The sequence below is a fragment of the Littorina saxatilis genome, linkage group LG4 (genome assembly GCF_037325665.1).
Source record: "Littorina saxatilis isolate snail1 linkage group LG4, US_GU_Lsax_2.0, whole genome shotgun sequence".
Taxonomy (NCBI): domain Eukaryota; kingdom Metazoa; phylum Mollusca; class Gastropoda; order Littorinimorpha; family Littorinidae; genus Littorina; species Littorina saxatilis.
Genome location: NC_090248.1, coordinates 66,236,241 through 66,258,233, shown reverse-complemented (window position 1 = coordinate 66,258,233; position 21,993 = coordinate 66,236,241). Strand labels below are relative to the sequence as shown.

At 41.6% G+C, this 21,993-nt stretch overlaps 2 protein-coding genes across 2 annotated transcripts in view; one reads left to right on the top strand and one right to left on the bottom strand.

Annotated features, from left to right (window-relative positions):
* LOC138965417 (SLIT-ROBO Rho GTPase-activating protein 3-like) overlaps positions 1-10,028 on the bottom strand; it is a 181,007-nt gene extending 170,979 nt beyond the window's left edge. The window contains exon 1 of the mRNA XM_070337569.1: positions 9,779-10,028. Within this exon, the coding sequence (XP_070193670.1) occupies positions 9,779-9,842 (64 nt within the window). The 5' untranslated portion in view covers positions 9,843-10,028. The remainder of the gene's footprint in view (positions 1-9,778) is intronic.
* Positions 10,029-10,145: 117 nt separating this feature from the next.
* On the top strand, positions 10,146-21,529 carry LOC138965409 (protein FAM72A-like). Its single transcript, XM_070337561.1, has 4 exons — positions 10,146-10,622; positions 14,223-14,300; positions 15,922-16,046; positions 19,381-21,529. Exons 1-4 carry the CDS (start codon positions 10,465-10,467, stop codon positions 19,458-19,460), a joined length of 441 nt encoding a protein of 146 aa, XP_070193662.1. The 5' UTR covers positions 10,146-10,464; the 3' UTR covers positions 19,461-21,529.
* Positions 21,530-21,993: the final 464 nt, after the last annotated feature.

Here is a 21,993-nt window from a genome sequence, read left to right as displayed (position 1 = left end):
CTGTGTGTGTGTCTGTGTGTGTGTGTGTGTGTGTGTAGAGCGATTCAGACTAAACTACTGGACCGATCTTTATGAAATTTGACATGAGAGTTCCTGGGTATGAAATCCCCGAACGTTTTTTTCATTTTTTTGATAAATGTCTTTGATGACGTCATATCCGGCTTTTCGTGAAAGTTGAGGCGGCACTGTCACGCCCTCATTTTTCAACCAAATTGGTTGAAATTTTGGTCAAGTAATCTTCGACGAAGCCCGGACTTCGGTATTGCATTTCAGCTTGGTGGCTTAAAAATTAATTAATGACTTTGGTCATTAAAAATCGGAAAATTGTAAAAAAAAAATAAAAATTTATAAAACGATCCAAATTTACGTTTATCTTATTCTCCATCATTTGCTGATTCCAAAAACATATAAATATGTTATATTCGGATTAAAAACAAGCTCTGAAAATTAAAAATATAAAAATTATGATCAAAATTAAATTGTCCAAATCAATTTAAAAACACTTTCATCTTATTCCTTGTTGGTTCCTGATTCCAAAAACATATAGATATGATATGTTTGGATTAAAAACACGCTCAGAAAGTTAAAACAAAGAGAGGTACAGAAAAGCGTGCTATCCTTCTTAGCGCAACTACTACCCCGCTCTTCTTGTCAATTTCACTGCCTTTGCCATGAGCGGTGGACTGACGATGATACGAGTATACGGTCTTGCTGAAAAATGGCATTGCGTTCAGTTTCATTCTGTGAGTTCGACAGCTACTTGACTAAATATTGTATTTTCGCCTTACGCGACTTGTTGTTGTTTGTTTTTTCGTTTTTACATACAATGAGGAGTTTGTTTAGATTCGCAATGGCAAGTAATCACCTCCTCCCAAACAACATCCCACCCCTTTTTTAAGAACCTGATAAACTTATTCGCCAGTAATCATCGAACAATGAACACCTCTTGATCAGTCGGATTGTGTGTTTTTAATTTAATTGCGCAAAATAATTGTGGTAAGAGGTTGTGTGTGAAAAGAATTTGAATTTCAGAGAACCGCTTATAGTCCTTTTTAGCTGTCTCTGCTCTACCTTTACGAAGCAAGATACCATCAAACACGGCAGAATTTTTGGACGCTTGACAAACATTAACTGTAAACACTCTTTCTTGTGTTTTTTATTTTGTCTTTTTTCAAACCAGAACAAGTAGAGATCTACAAGATTATGCAGAACCTAGACTAAGCCTTCGCCAACCTCAATCATAGTACCTGCCAATGTTTTTCACAAAGTCATAAATCCCTGTTTTTTCCTGGCATTGCAACACAAACAAACAACTCGGTGAGGAGTCACCTTTGGAAAATGTCAAGCGCTTCCAGTGACCTTGACCCCAGATATATTCAAACCCCCGTATAAGAGTCTCTCTGTCATGTTGTGATGCGCCAATAAAACGCATTTGATCACAAAAGCCCCCAACCATTCCTTAGATGTCAGACAAATTCCGCAAAAAAATGCCCCCCCCCCCTCCCCCTCAGTGGCTCGGGGATAGCAAGAGAAAAAGAAGCAGAGGGAGAAAGACTCGAAAGAGAAGGGGGGGGGGGGGGGGGGTAAGATGGCTCGAAGAGAAGCAAACAGTCAGAAACAGAGCAAAAAAAGTGGTGGATCGAAGAGAGAAACAGAGCAGAAACAGTTGAAATGAAGGTAGAGAGATAGAACAAAAAGGTGACCTTTCAAAGACAACCCACACCACAGGGCTCCCCCCTGCCACTTTTACCTGAAGCTCACTGTCTGAACTCAACAGGCGCAACCTTAACAACACTCTACCCTTGACGTCAAAACTCGCAGACAATGCCAACACTTTCTGAGAACCTGCCACCCAAAAAAGCAAGCAGGTAACACAAACAAACCCAAATCAGTTTTTGTGTACGCCAACGTAACTCTATACAGGCATGGGAATTGAAAAAAGTTTTTAAAAAAGGCTGACATTTTGTAAGTAAGTCGACGGCACGAAGCGCCTAGCTTTACTAGGGTGTCCGGGGGCATGCCCCCCCCCCCCCCCCCCCTCCGACAAAAAATTCTCCAAAGAACCCAAATTGTGCAATTTGCTGTCCTCTTAGCTCCAAGTTTGCCATTAAATTCAGTTTTCAGAACCATTTTTGCCTCCCCCGTTTATTTTTTCGGCGGACACTTTTGCTTTTTCGGCGGAACGAAAAAAACAATCGGCGGAAATGTGCCTTTCGGCGGACACTCCCCATGCCTGTCTATAGCAAGAGCTAGAATGGAACTAGAGAAACGTTTGGCGAATAACCGAAACAGTCGTCGAACCCTGGAGGGAGAGAGAGAGAGAGGGGGGGGGGGCACAGAGACACAGACAGACAAAGACAGACAGACACACACACACACACACACACACACACACACACACAGAGCGCAAGTTTTCTTCTGACACGATTGGTGAATTTGTGAGGTCAACAAACTGTCGACATTTGTAGCGATCATTTCTCAGGATTGCAATACCCATCCATCGTCATCCTCTCGACAAATGAGAGTCATACTTCACTTACCAGCACGTATACTTCGTCTGATCCATGACAACTTAGGTTGTTGGTGGATGTTTTCGATCTTTCTTTCTTTCCTTATTTGGTGTTTTACGTCGTTTTCAACCACGAAGGTTATATCGCGACGGGGGAATGGGGAGATGGGATAGAGCCACTTGTCAATTGTTTCTTTTTCACAAACGCACTAATCAAAAATTTGCTCCAGGGGCTTGCAACGTAGTACAATATACATGTATTACCTTACTGGGAGAATGCAAGTTTCCAGTACAAAGGACTTAACATTTCTTACATACTGCTTGACTAAAATCTGTACAAAAATTGACTATATTCTATACAAGAAACACTTAACAAGGGTAAAAGGAGAAACAGAATCCGTTAGTCGCCTCTTACGACATGCTGGGGAGCATCGGGTAAATTATTTCTCGTCCCAACCAATATGGGACTCCCCCTAACCCGCGGGGGGGTGATGTTTTCGATAATGTCAGGCACTCGCCATTTCTGTTAGTATTTAGATACTAACATTCTGTGTTTGCTTTGTCTGTTTATGTCTTCTAAGATACGCTCTGGCTTCTTTTGCCAAAGGGTCCTCATGCTTGAAGTTGTATAGTAGCCTACACATGTCAATCAGATACTGCTCCTGCGAAACACTGCTCCTAATAAGCAGTGTACAGCTTCTGAAGGGTTGGATATACTTGATTAACAAAGCCACCAAGAGCATTTATGGGCGTCAGCAAATAATTCTCTTGTACATAGCATGCTGACAATATTCACAAGCGAAGCAAGACAAGATTCTTTCGTGTTACTGCAATGGTAAAAATGTCAATTTGTATACAGTTGCACCAATACCATGTGAGGTCTGTCCAGTGAAAGGACACTTTTTGATGTCCCTTTGTCTATTTTCTATACCCAACAATGCCTGCCATGACAGGCCACCTGATTTAATGCCGGGACACATTTGATTTTGACGGGTTCCAATGGTGTTCTTTCATTGCATGTACCACCCTACTTCATCCTATCACAGTTTGAATAAAACCCTGACGGAATAGCAATTAACTCAGCAACAACCGGATGTGACTTATTAGCTAAAAAGCTATTTAATTACTCTAACTGGGAAACTCGCGTCAACCTACTTCTAAAATCACACACACACACACACACACAGTCACACACACACACACACACACAACAAACTTACAAAAGCAAACAATAAAAATTGGATACAGTCCGATGTAATTCGTCTGAAACTGGATCCCACAGTTACTTTTCTAGAACCGGAGATTTTGTTGTTGGTTATATTTGCTAGTTTTCTTCCTGCTGAAGGTCGGTTACGCATTGTTGGGTTAATTGTGGTCTTCCTTATAACAACTTATTCTTCACAATCAAGATGCCTTGTTCGCAAAACTCACGTATGTTCTTGTAATCTGAATAAAGCCCCACACAATTTCGAGTACAGTGTGTGTAACTGACATTATTATTATTTTATGTGTGCTTTGTTTGTCTGTGTGTTCGTGTGCATGCGAGTGCGTGCGGCATGTGTTGCTGTTATTTGTGAAGAACTTATAGAAGCACAATGACGACATGAAGGACGGGAACGAGAGGACCACAAAGGGTTGTTTTCAGTAGAAATGAAGTGTGACAAATGTTGAGGGTAATGCCAAGCTGGTGGCATTTTGCCATACAGTGCCTCGCCGTGTACCTGAGTCTCTGGCCTTACTTAGCCTATTTGTGGGTACTGCCAGAAGTCAGCCTGTCAGATGCGTGCATTAAAGTATCTTTCTCCATGAAAATCCGCTTAGTATAACAGAAATACGATGGACGTGTACGTAATGGTATAGAGCTTCCTACTCCGCAGTTGCCTGGTAGAACATAGTTTACCAAGTTAAAAACTGTGGACTTAAATTTGCAGGAACGTTCAGCGATTACACATCAACCTCTCTCTCTTTCTCTCTTTTTTTTGCAGTTCCTGCATGTTTATACGTGCAAAAGAAAAGGCTGATCTATGCTTTTAAAAAAAAATATCCCCCCTCTCCCTTAGTAATCGCACGCCTGTTCATAAGCGAGTGCCGTCGTGTGTGTTTGTGTGTGTGTGTGTAGCAACTGACCCCCCCCACACACACACACACACACATAGAACCTGAATATTTATAGAATACTGCGGGGAAGTCTCCATCAACAACAAACCGATCAATCTGCGAAACTTCTGACCACAAACTCTCAAATACAAGCACTTTTATCAAGCGCCTGTGGCTGTCCGTCGGACTTGCCAGCACACAATTGATTCCAGTCTCAGACGCCACACTCACAAGTGGGTCCCGTCTGACATTCAGAAGCCAAAGTTATCCGCTGTGATGGGAAACAGCATGCCACAAATGGGACTTTACGGCACTATTGGGTATTCTGCAAACCACAACACTGCTCTCTGCGCAATACACTGGCTGCATGAATGCACAAACATCGATTTTGGACAATGTCCTGCGTTTGTCTACATCGGTCTTTCTGTCAGTAATAAACACAATTTGCGCAGACATGTATATGTTGTGCATGGGTGGTAATCATCAGTTGACTCTAGGGACGCGGAATTACACACGCCCGGTAACCCAACCCCGAGTAAAAATATTCTGTTTAATTAAAACTTGGACATTCATTTTAAGGCAGAAAGTAACACGACGGAACCAATGATACCAGTAGCTCTCTTTCCTGGACTAACTGAACAGGGTTTGTGTGATAATTGTTGTTCAAGACAACCTGCTTCAGACTCTCGGCACCACTGACATAATTATAAGTCAGACTCTACTCAAATCAAGCAAATTAAACACATACACGAACACAAACACACACATACTGACATAGTACCCAGCGAAAGTTTTTTTCTTCAGTTTTACAACGACACAATGCCCCACTGCTGGTGTACGTCACAGTAAAATATATCTGACGGTACCCCCAAATCCAGAGCACCTGGTTTAGCCAAGTCTTTCAGTCGACACTCTGTAGTAAAAGCCGGTCTCTCTAACTGTCCCATCACTCAAGAGGTTTTAGCTATTTTACATGTCACAAGTCTACGAAAGACAGGTTAGGTAGATTGATGGAGTCTACGCCGGAACTATACGGAGTTTTCATCGAGTGCGAGACCTTTTGAGGTCAACCCGTCCTAGCCGCGAAAGTCACGTGCACGCATTTTACGAGGGGCAGTAAAAATCTCGTGCAATTGTGGTTGCGGCTGTGCGTGTCACACGAGTGGTACAGTGGACCCCCTCCCCCCCCCCCCCCCCCCTCCTTTGAGACCCCCTCCCTTTTAAGACCCTGTTTTCTCAGACTTTCTGTTCATAACCTGTGTAAATGTACCCCGTTTTAAGACTCCCTCCTTCATGTTTTAAGACCTGATTTTCTCAGATTGTTTAAGGTATTAAAAGAGGGGTTCCACTGTATAGATATGATAATTATCCATTCTGTTTTTATTTTGTATCGTTTGAAAACTGAGGGCCATTGGCTTCTTAACAGGATCACGCAGAAAAAGAAAAAGAAATCTCGAAGCAAACCAGGATATGTATGCAATATTTGAAGTACTTTCCTCACAGACACAATGCAATGTGCATCATTGACCTCGAATCAGAAGGGATGTTGCCCTCAATAAAGTATCACAGACCTAATCAGGAAGGCAATAGTCCATACATGAAATGCCACACATCTGTCATTACCTTGGCTATTGTTGAACCCATCTGTTACCACTGATAAAGGGCTGATCATAAAGGCAGCAGCCGCACTTAGCGTGTCACCAATTCTTGTCCCAAATAGAAACATTTTCTGAGAGGACGTTAACTCCCCCCTTTAGTTTAGCAGCAGCCGTATGCACAGCCACATGATGGGCTCTACCAAAGTTATATAATAAAGCATTCAATTTGGTACTGTGTCAGTGTGACCAAGATAAAAAGAAGCCACCTCTTCTGAAACCCGCATATTGCTGCCTAAATGGCGGGGTAAAAATGGTGGTACAGGTAAAATCCCACTGGTGCAAACACATGATTGAACATGGGAGTTTTAGCCCATCAACAAAGAAGAAGAAGAAAAGAAGCCACCAAAAATCACACAACCTACACGACATTCTCAAAATCAAACCTATGGCCATGTATTCATAAGATTTTGTGAAAAATGGATCTGTCTCTGCAGCATAACTGTCAAAATTGTCCATGAGCTTGCAGACATTTGATCTACAAAAAGCACGAAGGGCAAGCAATGTGGGAAACAATGGCTTCCGTTCTAAAGTATGCTTTTCACACACAGGCATCAACTCCAAATTCATCCCAGATGCTGGAGAATAGCTTCATTATCATCCACATCTTTCATATATACTTATTAATCAACACAAGCTAGAAAGCCAACAGAAAAAAAGTCCCAAATTTGTTGCTGTTCAAATAATCCCACCCACCAAAAGAATTCAAAGAGTGGTAAACTCTTGAAGCTATGACAGATTCATCATTTCTACATGACTAGTTGGAGCACTGTGTACCAGGCCTCATATCATCATCATCATCATGGCCATCAAATCACAGCCATCCCCCAGTGTGGAAAGAGATAGGAACAGCTTGGCCTCAAGCCATTGGCCACAGCAAGTGTAGTGCAAGTGTGTGACAATATATATATATATTACATACTGTACATGTATGAATTTGACTCAAGTCATGTTGTGGCACTGTGTTGGGTCTAAACAGGAAGAAGCATAAGGAGCGGTTGGATTTCCTTTGCTCGCCCAAGTCTAAAGTGCTAGCTAGACATAATTGGTTATGGTATTACAGGGAGTAGCAGACCCACAACATTTGGTAGGGCCAGGGGAAAAAAAGCCGATTTGCTTTTGATCCACGTAATGTGGATGTGTTTGTGAACTCACTGTTTCTTCTCGCATCTGCTTTTGTTCTAGTTATTACCCCTGACTGATTTATGAGGATGTGATCATCATCGGATTTCTTTTTTAAAAAAAAAGTCTAAAATTTGGTACGACGATTGCCGTACCCGCCGTACCGCGTCTTACGTCCCTGTATTAATTGGTGCTGCAGCCAATATTTTGTGCACATTTTTCCAGCAAGCTGACTGTTTTACAAGTTACACAGAATAGCCAACAAAAGCGAGTTCAAATTCTGTCCTTTAACAGTTTTGTGTTTTACAGTAGTGCAGATTGACAGAGTGAACGAGAGAGAGAGTGAACGAGAGAGAGAGAGAGAGAGAGAGAGAGAGAGAGAGAGAGAGAGAGAGAGAGAGAGAGAGAGAGGGAGAGGGAGAGGGAGAGAGTGTGTCAATGTACATCATACATGTGTATACATGTGTGTGTGTGTGTGTGTGTGTCTCACTGTCTAAGATCTGTGTGTGTGTTTGTGTGCCTTTACACATGTGCATGACAAAGAAAAAGATAGATTGAGAGCAAGAGAGAGGAGTGAGAAAAAGACAGAGAGAGAAAAAGACAGAGAGAGAGAGAGCGAGAGAGACACAGAGAGAGACAGAAAGAGAGCGAGAGACAGACAACCAATGACTCTGCAAACACATGAATAAAAAACAAACTTCAACTGGTAGCATTGCTATTGTGTACTTACTGCCACAGCACAAAAGTAGTGAACCAGGCTTCCTTCTACAGTCTGATCACAATGAATAAAGCCCAGAGAGAGGACGTAAAATGCATTCAACTGAACCAAAGCCCCCATGCCTACAAGTTCAACAACTGTAAAAAGCACACACCTTTCTTCAAACACTATCCTCAACCTGGATCCATTTCCCATAGCAGAAAGGAATGCTATAATGCCGTATACAGTGGAACCCTCCTTATAAGACCCCCCCCCCCCCCCAATGTAAGACTCACTCCCTTTTAAGACCCTCTTTTTTCAGACTTTCTGTCCATATTATGTACTTATAGCCTTTGTAAATTTACTCCCATTTTGGGGCCTTAACAGGGAGGTTCCGCTGTACATGTATTACAAAGAAATAACAACTGCCAGCAAAAAAACACTGACCAGAATAACCATGAATGAATATTTTCACTGCAAGGAATGAATGCACTAATGCAGTATACAAAGAAATAACAGGTGAGGGGTAGAAAATAGGCTGTTGACAGTCCAGCCAGCAAAGAACACTGGCCACACTGCTATCTAACCATGAACACATATTTTCACTGCAGACACAATGGGCCTGTCAAAACATACACACAGCCCAAAGCGCATGAACAAGTTTGCAAGAGGTGCTGTAAATGACGCATAAAGCCTCTGTAATTACTGAGTAATTTGCTGTGCTAATGAGCTGTGGCTCATTATGGCAATAAAATGTGGAACTAAAGCCTTTCCCTGGTAAACATTGTTTGTCTGCCACAGTGCTTTAAAAGGCTGTTGAAATGATTGCCTGTATACACAATAACTGTATAACAATATAAAAATGTATTGCGTGCTTACATTCATACTGCGAACACTAAATTCAGACTTCTTTTCAATGATTCAGTGATGGCGCTAGTATAATTTGTTAAAACTGGTATACAAACTTTTATGATGAAAACTGACTATCCAGAAAAAAAGGTAGGCTGGTCATTGGAACCAGGAAGAGTCCAACTCAGAGTCCTGGTTTTGTTGTTTTCCCAGCGAAAAAAACGGTAGTTCTACAAATCAACCGGTATGTTATACCGGCAGCCAATTATTTTCCGGTATTTTCTCATTTCAACCGGTAAAATACCGGTAATTACCGGTTAACGCCAATACTGAATGATTCACCACTTACAATTACACTCAGCTTACTGCTTGTAACTTGTTATATTTCTGCTTTGTGTGTGTGTCAGTGTGTGTGTCAGTGTGTGTGTGTGCCGGTGTGTGTGTGTGTGCCGGTGTGTGTGTGTGTGTGTGTGTGTGTGCCGGGTGTGTGTGTGTTTTCCCTTCAAATTAAACCTATATTCACACTGAAGAAGAAAACAAATACGGCTGTAACTTCACATCAAAGAAAAATTATCACAAACTACGAACGCCAGGTGAGTAATCTTCCAGTCCGGACTCTCTGACTCTGGCGGCATTGGTCTATTAGAATCGTTTTCACACAGCAAAATACTACCCGTCCAAGTCACAAGTCACTGGCATGCCATACATGGCCCTGTGTGTTTTGCTTGCGCGGTGTGCAAAAAAAAAAAAAAAAAAAAAAAAATTGAACTCGATAACAGTCATAAGCTAACAGTACCAAATACATACAATACACACTGACACAAGAGTCAAAGAGAAGCAAGCACTTACCTCGCAGATGATTCTCAAACTCGTTTACTATCTCCTTTTCCTTCTTACTTCTCCGTTCTGCCATGATTACTTCCAAATCCAGTCATGCAGATTATCCAGGGGAAAATCGAAGGCTTGCAGAGCGATGCAGCAATCCACTTCACTCGCAACAAGAGAAAAACACAAGATATTGCTCGTTTACGCTCGACGTGACCCGAGATTAACTTTCGAGCTTGGCTCTGTCTGTGAGGTCAAGATTGACTGAACCGAAGTCTCACGGACTGTTGAGACTCGGCGAGAAAACACCTGAAAATAGCATCCAATAGCTAATGTGGTAAGAAACAGTGTCCAATATTCATCCAATCAGAGATTTTCTAGCCAAGCCGGTTGGGGACGACAGGGATGTCGAGTTGTGGGCACGTCTTGGACATTTGACGGTGTCCACACGAGTTTATTCAACTAATTAGAAGGTCATCGCGACATTTTCAAGATTCACTGGCTGTTACTTTGAAAAGATGTGTATTTGATCTTTCTTTTTTGACGTCTGCTTCCTGATCTACGGCTGTTTTATGAAGCATCGGCTGGTTTTGAGGCTGTTGTTACTGGGAAAGGTTGGGCACTTCCGTTGCAGACGATTTTTCTCTTAGAACGAGGATCTCTACTTTTCAAGCTTTTGCGGTCAAAATACTTTCATTTTGTGAAGTGTTATGGAAAAAGACAGAATCAATCCCAGTTTTTGGAGAAAAGTTGTGTATATCCTCGAGTGTAAAGCATGCGGTGAGCAGGTTTGCAAGAGGGGCATGAGAGCTATCCTTCTGGCAGATACAACCATAGAACTCTTTTCAACAGACTCGCCCGACTTCAGGTAATTCGCACACGCGATTATGCTATCCCATGTGTGTGTGTGTGTGTGTTTGTGTGTGTGTGCATGTATGTGAGGGTGTGTGTGTGTCGGAAGCATTGTAACAGATACTCGGTTGGCAATTTTGTTGTCACATCTGAAGATGTCAATAATGTGCACAATCAATGAATCATGGGATAAATGCCCATACTTGTCAAGACACCAGTTGAATGTGTTGCACTTTCAATTGTCACATATCAGTGATTTGTTTTTGATGTGTTTGCCAGGTGTCAGCTATTTCATTATGGAGCTTGATCAAGTTGTCTTTGAGAGAGATTTTGCTGGGCAGCAATATATCGATATATATATATAGACTGTGTGTGTTTGACATTAACATACATGTATACATATATATTATATTAGGCAGCATGATATTATCGCCGGAATGGTTGCTTTGTTGGTGTATGATTAACATCAGTTCTGAGGCTTTTGTGATTCTACTGCATGGTGATGGTGTTTTCAAAACTACACTGTAATTAACCGAGTGCCAAATGTACTTTACCCTGATCACGGGGTCAAATAATACAGAGTGCCCCTTTCTCACCAAGCTCAAACACTCAAAACAACTGACACAAGTTAAATTACCAGGTTCTTTATTTCCATAAGATGATGAGGGGAAAATGTGGGAAAGCGGGGGTTTACCTTCAAATGCAAAACTTCCAATGTATTACTCCCTAGAACAACCCAAAACAACACTCTAAATCCTTTACTCTAAAGCCATGCTTTAGATTCCCACTCTAAAACAATACTTTAAAACAATAGTTTAAATTCTCCCTCCAAACTACACTCCAAAACTCTACTCTAAATCCTCACTCTCAACTTTAATAAAAAAATTTTTTAAAAACACAATAGAACTCTAATCTAAAACAAACGAAATCTAAAAAAATAACCTAAAAACAATTCTTCAAAAAAAACCAATCTAACAAAACCTAATTAAAACCTTGTCTCCTAAACCTAACTGAAATCTAACTGAACCTAACTGAAACCCCACCTAACGAAACCTAACTAAAACCCTCTAACGAAACCTAACTAAAACCCTCTAACGAAAACTAACTGAATCTATAACCACACCCCTCTACCGAAACCCCGTCGCACATTCCGCCATTCTGTAAATCACAGAATGCACGTCATAAGCCATACATAAACAACTCAACAATTTCAACCACCACAAACTAAATCCTTTAACAACAACAAAACACATCATTCCTTCCAAATAACATGCCTACAATACAGTTCTCTCAAACACTCAAACGGTTTTCTAAAACATTCAATAAACAAAAGTTTTCCCGAACATTCAACTCACAAAACAATCTACTTGAACATTCAAATAAATCCTCCCAAAGCAGGTCACAACCTGCACACTTTAATGCTGTTTTACCCATTATATAAAAATAGCATATGAATAACATACCCGTCTCAGAAAAATCACATCACGGTTCCTTTTCTGTTCGTAGCAAACCTGCCACGCGACCGCTCATTGGATACGTCTGTTCGGTTCGAAGGCCCCGAGCGAAAAGTGAAGCACCCCCTTCTTTTTAAAAAAAATTGTAATCCAGTCACCCATTGGACGCAGGGGGCCGATAGGGCGCACCAAAATGACCCAGTTTTTGCCATGAGAGGTGGTTCCCCTGTCATATCTGAGAGAGGAAACACTTCCTGCACCGGGGTCAGTGACCGGTCAGTGACCGACTTTAACTGAGTGAAAATATGTGTGCTCTGTGTGTGCGGCCAGATCAAAGGCATTGTGATAGCTGGGTGGCCTTGTTTATAGACAGGACCTTCTTCCCAGGGGTCAATGACCCAGTTTTTGCCATGAGAGGTGGTTCCCCTGTCATATCTGAGAGAGGAAACACTTCCTGCACGGGGTCAGTGACCGGTCAGTGACCGAGTTTAACAGAGTGGAAATCTGTGTGTGCGGCCAGATCAAAGGCAGGGCAGTACCTAGTAGCTGAAACATGCATTATCACAAGTTGTTTGACTGGTACTCAAGCGGTCTCTTTGATTTTTTTCGTATTTCATACACGGATTAGGCGCTTCGTTATACAAGACCCAGGGGTCGAACTCGAGCAAAAAAGTCGCGCCTTATGACCCGGAAAGTACGGTATGCAAATTTAAGAATCGGCTCTTCCGCCAGACCATTTCAATACAGACAAAACACAGTCTCGGAAACCTTAGTGGATCCCCGATAGTACAGGTTTGAGTCCTCGATAGCACAGAGGTTTCACGAGTTCAGACGGATGCGCAAAAGTACATGTGTATCGTAACTGTCGTCGGTCTCAAGTTCACAAGACAGAAGAATTTTAAGCTGTATCTGTTTAAAGTATAGGAATGACGTGTTTCAGAAATTCAATTACAAAGTGAAAGAAATCATTTAAGATTGCTATGGATTCCTAATGGTAAATATTCGTTTGGATATTTCAAGTAATACCCCCATTCCACACAACCGTTCTAGGTCCCGTTCCCGTACCGACCAAGGAACAGTACGGGCACGGGAGGGATCGGGAGGGAACCGCAATGGAACGTAAATGATCGTTAACGGAACTGCTTTGAACGGTAGGGACGGTTGAGTTTTGGCTGCATGTTCAACATTTTAGCCGTTCCCCTCCCGATCAGAATGGGGTCGGCCCGCTATTGCGCGGGGCCGCTATTGCGCGGGGCCGCTATTGCGCGAATCGTTAGGGTTAGGGTTAGGGTTAGATTCGCGCAATAGCGGCCCCGCGCAATAGCGGCCCAGCCCCATCAGAATGAACGGTAATGGAACCTTAACCCATCGGTAACGGAACGCTTGGATCGTTAAAGGAACTTAAAACAACGGCAACGCAATGGTAGCGCTCTCACACACTGAGTTGACATACCCACATTCCACACATCCATTCTAGCTTCAGTTCCCAGTACGGCCGTTTGTGCAGCGTTCCATTGTTGTGGCAGCCGTCCTTGGTCAGTACGGGAACGGGACCTAGAACGGTTTTGTGGAATGGCGGTAGAGCATGCAGTCTTATTGATGAGCCTCTTAATGCGGTATATATGTATGCATTGTATACCATTTGGGTTCATATTCATGATTACAGTGCCTTTTTAGCCCCAGCTTACACTGACACAGACACACACACTCACTCACTCACTCCCTCCCGACTCTTTCTACCCCCTCTCTCCCCCCTCTTTCTCATGTGCTTACATAACACTTGCGGATATGATATTATATATATATATATATTGACAAAGAATCCTTGGATGAGCATGCCAAAACATATGAAATCAACCTTGTGTTTTGAAGCTGTATGTAGTACGTTCATACTTTTGAAGCAATTTATCTTGTAAATCTTGAAAGGGCAGATGCTACATATACCAGGATTTTTGTTTCTGTGATGGATGGCTTGATTTTGCTTCATTTATATCTTACACAGTCTAGGTGAGAGTGATGTTTTCAATTTTAAACGATGATTGTGTATGGGTTATTTTCACACAATACTGATGTTTAACTCTGTTGCATTCCTAATGCATTAATTTTGTATCAGCATTTGACAATTGCACGTTACAATTTTTTTTTATCTGACCTTGTTTCAGCGTGGTTGGTGTCATACCCCAGATATTCATGACAGCACATTGTAACTGCAAGATACAGAACATTGGATGTCTTTGTTGGTAAGTGTTTGAAAACTTGCTGTACTCAGAGGGCGGGTTGTTTTCTGTGTTCACAAAATGCAAATGTAAAATTTGATCATGCTGTTTCCTGTGCCGGATTATGTTTTGGTATAGTGGTAGCAGGATGAGCAGATAGTCTGGGAACACTTCAGTACAGTGGAACCCCCCTTTTAAGGTAGGGAGTCTTAAAATGAAGGTAAATTTATATAGGTTATGAACAGATAATCTGAAAACAGTGTCAGCTTTAGTGAGCAGAAGACAATCATCAAGGCATTGATGAGGCCAAGGACAAACAGAGATGACTACCACACAATGTCCAGAGAGCAGCAAGTCAACCTCATCAGGCTGCGTACTGGCCACAACGGGCTCAATGCTCACATGAACCGAAAGTTCAAGCTGGCGCCATCACCAACCTGTGCCTGCGGTCAAGAAGACCAAACAGCGGAACACATCTTACAGCGATGTCCCTTACTAGATGAGGAACGAAAAGAAGTGTGGCCGTCACCAACTCCCTTGCAGACCAAACTATACGGCAGCCGACAGGAGTTGGAGAAAACGACAACATTTATCACCAGTGCTGGATTGATCGTGTAACCTCTGCGAACGCCAAGAAGAAGAAGAAGAACAGATAATCTTTAAGAAAAACAAGGTCTTGTGAGAAAAGAAGATTCACATTGGGGGGGGGGGGTCTTAAAAGGGTTTCCACTGTACCAGTGTCCTGAAATGTTGGTTAAGATTTAGACAGGTTCAACAGAAGTTGTCCTTTCATAGAGGGTGATCTCTCTTCGGGGGTTCCTAACACCACAGGACCCCCCGCGGGTTAGGGGGAAGAATTTACCGGATGCTCCCCAGCATGTCGTAAGAGGCGACTAACGGATTCTGTTTCTCCTTTTACCCTTGTTGAATGTTTCTTGTATAGAATATAGTCAATGTTTGTGCAGATTTTAGTCAAGCAGTATGTAAGAAATGTTAAGTCCTTTGTACTGGAAACTTGCATTCTCCCAGTAAGGTAATACATTGTACTACGTTGCAAGCCCCTCGAGCAATTTTTTGATTAGTGCTTTTGTGAACAAGAAACAATTAACAAGTGGTTCTATCCCATCACCCCCCCCCCCCCCCCCCCCCCCCCCTTTCCCCGTCGCGATATAACCTTCAACGGTTGAAAACGACGTTAAACACCAAATAGAAAAAGAAAGAACACCACAGGTAGCAGCACTGTAGGTTATGAAAAATGCATCGGTGGCTGTATTTTTCAATTGCTTGTGGACTACTTGGATAACTTACACCAGATGAGTAAATTTTCAAAGAAATGCAGACTGTATCGCTACTGAGTTGGTACAGTTCTTGTACTTTTTTTAAATGATGATGTATTAATTGTTGAACTACAAGGGTTTGCACTGACTGTTTTTAATTAATCATCTTTTTTCTGGAACTCAATCTAAGAGCATGTCATACATGTATGACATAATCATCTTTTAGGAACTTCACTTATTTTGGTTCTTATACATTTTATGAACTTTTTTAAGTTACGGAACTACACTCCAACAGCAGCAGTTCACTTCATAACCCTCCACAAGAATAAACACAATAAACAAACAAACACATGTTGGACGTGTTTCAGTGGGAGTGTGGTGGGTTACCATGTCCTGACGCCATGTCGGAAGTGCATGCGGTCCTGCAACAACGGCCATTTCTGGATGTTCCACAGCAACTGTGTGTCAGCCTGCGGCAGAATGAACTTAAAAGGTATGCTTTCCCGTCCCCCTTTACCGCCTCTGATTCTTTTGTTACATTCTTCACTTTGTTTGACATTTCTAACAAGTGTACTGTGGTACCTGCGATGAAAGGACGCCCTTGGGACCAGTGAAAGGTGTCCCTACATTGTAGGTGGCCGGTCATGACAGGTATACTTTGTCAAGATAATAGAAAAAGGGACTCCAAAAAGTGTCCTTTCATGGGAGGTGTCCTCATCAGAGGGGTCTTACATCACAGGTACCACTGTATAAGCACTCTTTGGACAACAGCACATGAAAAAGCAATTCCTATCTAGATTTAAGTATGTAACCACACTTAGTATAAGTTTAGCTTAGTGTGTGGTTCCAAGTGTTTCTATTGCACTATGCATGCCACCCTATATCTTCCGAATAAAATCTTGTTAAAACCTAGGGTATGTTTTGAATTCAGTCCAGTTACTGTTTTACAGATTCTTGGACGACAAGAAAAAAGGAAAGGGAACTGGGCAGATCTGTCTTCTCGTGTTGCAAATTGTAATTTTTAGCTTGATAGTTTTGATAGCCCCTGTGTTCCACTCCTGTAATAACAAATGTGAGAAAGTTAGATGGTAGGAAGAGAGGGAACCTCAAAATGGAGACAACTTTGCAGGCCTTATGAAATGAAAAACAGGAGACAGCAAAGTCCTTCAATGGAGAAAGTGTCAAAACACAGAGCTCCACTGCTGTCAGTACATGTCCTTCTGTGCAATTCAATCAATTGTATTCTAACTAAAGCTCAAAGTTGCCAAGTAAATATTTCGTACTGATAGGAAAAGTAGGTCACTGTAACAGCATTTTTGAATTGGATTGATAACTAGTGTGTGGTTGTTGAGATTTGTCTACAGGGTTCGTACGCTCCTTGAATCTCCTTGAATCCCCTTGAATTTTCAACCCCCCTTTTCAAGGACCTTGAATCTCCTTGAATTTGGAGAAAATGGTCATTCTTGTGTTTAACCTCCTTGAACCTCCTTGAATTCTGAAGTGCAGGCAAAAAAAAAAATGTTAATATTAAAGTTTTTCAGCAAAATGAAGCAACTTGACATTTTTGTTCGTTGCTGGAACGGGCAGCAAGTCCAAACGGAATACTACGCTTCCAAATTTCTTGGACATGCTTATGCAACCACCCTGATTGATTCTCTGGAGCCTGCCATGGTGGAGCTGGGATACCGGAAATACTCCTTGAAAACTCCTTGAATACTCCTTGAATTTCACTGTCAGGTGTCTGTATGAACCCTGTGTCTAGAATCAGCACAGAGTAGGTCATTCATGGTCACATTCATTGGGTTGCTCCATGTCAATTCCACTTTTGATTGATAGACATTTCAGAACTTCTAAGGGTCGATTGCATTTTGGCTCCCAACCAAATGGATCAGATGTGTCGTTTTTAATGTTGATGCATGAATGACCAATTATCAATATGACCAAAAATCAGATCTTAAAAAGGAGGGAGTGTTAAAGTGGGGATTTATCTATGTCACACGCTTTCCTTCTTTGCCACTACTAAAGCAAACGTGTGCAAGATTGTATGTTGCACGCTTTGGAGCATGTGCAAGAACGGATTCAAACTTGAAATCGTCCCTCCAAAAGCCCCAAAATGCACACACGACTTTTATTTCTCCTGCTGTTATCGTTTCTTCTCTTTACAAATTCTTCAACGCTGAGAATACTGAAAACGGCATCCCAGACGACAGTACTGTTTTCATACGCGAATTTAGCTGCCCTTGGAAAATGGCTCGGTTAGTCTGAAACTGGAAGGACAGAGTTCTGAACATAGATGACAACAATCCCAAAAAGAACAAACATTTCGCGGATGCAGACACAGAAAGACGTCACGAAGAATGCGATGCTTCAAAAGATACAGACTGTGACGTCATTCACATATACCGAGACGTCATTCATGGTTGTTCGGTCATTTCCGTCAAAAAGTAGATCTCTCCACAATGGCTGCTCCTGTGTTTAGGTTTGTCAAGCTTGAGTACGCAAAACGTGTTTGTTCTCTCCTCTGTTGAAGCTGTGAGACATAAATGCTATTCCGACTTGGTCGTGTGACAGAGTTTTCTTCCACACTTGATTAGCTGATGTCTAACTCAGCCTCACGGCTTCGTTAGACAATCAACGTAATCTCGTGTGAAAGAAAACGTCTGTCACACGACCAAGTCTGAATAGCAGGTAATAGAGGTTATGAACAGGAAATCTGAGAAAACAGGGTCTAATAAGGGAGGTTGTCTTATAAGGGAGGTTGTCTAATAAGGGAGGTTGTCTTATAAGGGAGGTTGTCTTATAAGGGAGGTTGTCTAATAAGGGAGGTTGTCTAATAAGGGAGGTTGTCTAATAAGGGAGGTTGTCTTATAAGGGAGGTTGTCTTATAAGGGAGGTTGTCTTATAAGGGAGGTTGTCTAATAAGGGAGGTTGTCTTATAAGGGAGGTTGTCTAATAAGGGAGGTTGTCTAATAAGGGAGGTTGTCTTATAAGGGAGGTTGTCTAATAAGGGAGGTTGTCTAATAAGGGAGGTTGTCTAATAAGGGAGGTTGTCTTATAAGGGGGCTCCACTGTATCCTTACGCTGGAAGAGTCCTCTCGTCCTCTCTCGAAAGGAAGACTTTGCTAAGTCAACAGATCAAGAGAGTACGTCCTTACTCTTGAGGTGACCTCTTATCGGAGGGCTGCATTACAGGGTCCCCTTGGCTACCACAGAGCCAGTGTGGTGAGGCTGGATAATTTTCCTCTGTTGCACGATTTTCCAAGGAAAACAGCTTTTTTTTCAGAGAGATAACAACAAAAGTAACACTGTTTATGAAAAAGCTTTCAAACGCATGCACTCAGATATTGCACAAGCCATGACAATAAGAGATAATAAAAACAAAAACATTTTCCTTGTGCGTTTTCCTTTCCTTCTCTGTACTTTCGAGCTGCCAGGAGAGACCATCAAATTAATGCCTTGAAAATTGCTAACATTTTGTTTTCAGCAGGGTGGGGGGACTTTGGGGTTGAGTCTTCGCTTTCCTGGGCCCCTAACCTTGGCCAGTTTTCAGAGATTTTTTTTTCACGTGTCTTGTGTTATTTTTCTTCTTCATTCATGGGCTGAAACTCCCATGTTCACTCATGTTTTTGCATGAGTGGGTTTATACGTGTATGACCGTTTTTACCCCGCTGTTCAGGCTTCGGGAGAAGCATGCTGGGTATTTTCGTGTTTCTATAACTCGCTGAACTCTGACATGAATTACAGGATCTTTTCCGTGCGCACTTGCAGTCTTGTGTCTTGTGTTGAATGGTCACTCAAGAGAATACATCTCATTTCTGATGTTACAGATGGCGACTACATGGTGTGGAAAGAGCTACCAGCTATGACCCAGGATGACGCCACTTTCGCAATGGAATGTTTTCGGTGATGCTCGGACACTCCTGCAGTGGGCCGCATTTTTGGTCACATGGCCTGGGTTTCGAACGTCCATGCTTTCTCGTATAGGTGAAGGGGTGGGAGGAGGGGTGAGGAGGGAGGAGGCATGGGAGGGAGGGGTAACTTTGCAAAATATAAGAGATTTGCTCAGGGACAAGATGATCCCACTGAACTGAATAATTGGCACTGTGTGTACTATAAGATATTCATGGTTTTGTAGCTGTTCTCTTTGTGGAAATGCACATGTGCATGTACTTCTTTTCTACAAATAAATTATGTCCTAATTGTTGAATGAAGTATGTTTTTTTGTGTGTGTTTTGTCTAATTACTCATAAACCTAACTCCTGCAAACAATTTTGTCTCGGGTTTGTGGTTGTTGTGGACGTTTTACACATACATCTATGTCAAAAAAGTGTGTCATGCAAACCCTTAGTATGATTGTGGAGATCATTCATCAGCTGTGTAAGTTCATTTGACAATATTCATGAAATGTTTGTGCCATCAACTAGCGTATATGATGTAAGGAAAATGTGAGGATTTTGTTTATATTATTTACTTTGAATAATTTAAGTTATTGAAGTGATCACTTTGGACCATTACTGGAAATGTGTTGTCACTGGTCTGCTAGTCATCTTTAACTCTTTGCCTCAGTAGTTGTTGTTTTGTTGGTGTTGTGGTGTTTTTTTGTGTGTTTTTTTTTTATTTATTTATTTATTTATTTTTTTTTAAGTCATTCCCATTTGATTCTGTCCTTGTGTTGATTTTTTTTCTATCTGTCAACTATTAAGTCCAAGTTGCAAAAAAGTTGATTTCTTAGTTTTAAGCCCTTTGCTCTGGTTCAAGGGAAATAACACATAACAAGAGAAGCTGATTTTTACATTGGAATGTACATGTACACGTTTGCAATTTATTGGAGATATCCGTTTCTCTCTGTGACTATGACTTAATTAGTTTATGATTATTTACGTGGTTTAATTAGTAACCTTACTTTGGTTTCTTCAGATGTTTGGAAAGGTGCAAGTTCTCTGCAAAACATGCTTTTTCTTCACCGTTCATCTTCAAAGTCACTTGCAAACTTTTTTTTAATCTGACTTTGCACACGTACATATACTGAAGAGTTTAAGAATATGACTGTATAAAGGATTGCATACAAATCTGGATACTACTTGCATTGTCTGTTCTTTTTTTTTCATTTTTTTTTTCAAATCATTTTGTAAGATCTTTGTAATTCTGTGCAGAAGAATTTTATTGGCTTGTGCAATTCCTGAGTGCATTATGAAAGGTTTTTCATGAAGAGTGTTATTGTTGTGTGTGAAACAGAAATAACTGACAATATGTGTGTGCCAGTGAGATTGTGTGTGAGATGATCAGGTGTTTGCAAATTGAATGACTCTTGTATGCCCACGAGATTGAGACTGTGAGATTGTGTGTGAGATGATCTGTGCTTTCAGGTATTCCTTGCAAATTGAATGACTCTTGTGTGCCAGTGAGATTGTGTGTGAGATGATCTGTGCTTTCAGGTATTCCTTGCAAATTGAATGACTCTTGTGTGCCAGTGAGATTGTGTGTGAGATGATCTGTGCTTTCAGGTATTCCTTGCAAATTGAATGACTCTTGTGTGCCAGTGAGATTGTGTGTGAGATGATCTGTGCTTTCAGGTATTCCTTGCAAATTGACCGATTCTTGTGTGCCAGTGAGATTCAGACTGCTTGTGAGATGATCTGTGCTGTCTGATGTTATAATATTTTGTTCAAATTTGTTTGTGGCATTATTAATACATGTTCTGCAGTAGTGTGATACCTTTCATGTCTTGTGTTTTTGTGGTGTTTTACGTTTGCTCCTTCTCCTGCAAAGAGGGGCGGTAACATGTTCTGCTGTTTTGAGTACTGATGATTTATAATTCATTGCGTGTGATTTGCTGTAAAAACTGATTCCCTGATAGACAGCTAACTGTGACTGGAAAATATTCGTCCACAGACATAGCAGCTTGGCAACTACATGTATTGATTTTACATGTACTAATAATGATTTTGAATAAAAAGAATCATTAAGAAATCTTAACATGCCTTTTGGTTTTTTTTGCGACAGGGAAACTAAGCATGTGCTAGGGTTTGACATCCCCTGAATCTCTTTTAATCTCTCTCTCCCTCTTTCCCTTTGTCTCTCTCTCCCTCTTTCCCTTTGTCTCTCTCTCTCTCTCCCTCTTTCCCTTTGTCTCTCTCTCTCTCCCTCTTTCCCTTTGTCTCTCTCTCTCTCTCCCTCCCTCTTTCCCTTTGTCTCTCTCTCTCTCTTTCCCTTTGTCTCTCTCTCTCTCTCCCTCTTTCCCTTTGTCTCTCTATCTCTCTCTCCCTCCCTCTTTCCCTTTGTCTCTCTCTCTCCCTCTTTCTTTCTCTCTCTCTCTCCCTCTTTCCCTTTGTCTCTCTCTCTCCCTCTTTCCCTTTGTCTCTCTCTCCCTCTTTCCCTTTGTCTCTCTCTCTCTCTCCCTCTTTCCCTTTGTCTCTCTCTCTCTCTCTCCCTCTTTCCCT

Bases quoted from the DNA above. Each gene is read 5' to 3' on its own strand.
- LOC138965409 (XM_070337561.1), top strand. From the start codon at position 10,465: ATGGAAAAAGACAGAATCAATCCCAGTTTTTGGAGAAAAGTTGTGTAT. The intron at 14,301-15,921 runs GTAAGTGTTTGA...GACGTGTTTCAG, and splicing joins AACATTGGATGTCTTTGTTG to TGGGAGTGTGGTGGGTTACC. The intron at 16,047-19,380 runs GTATGCTTTCCC...CTGATGTTACAG, and splicing joins CGGCAGAATGAACTTAAAAG to ATGGCGACTACATGGTGTGG.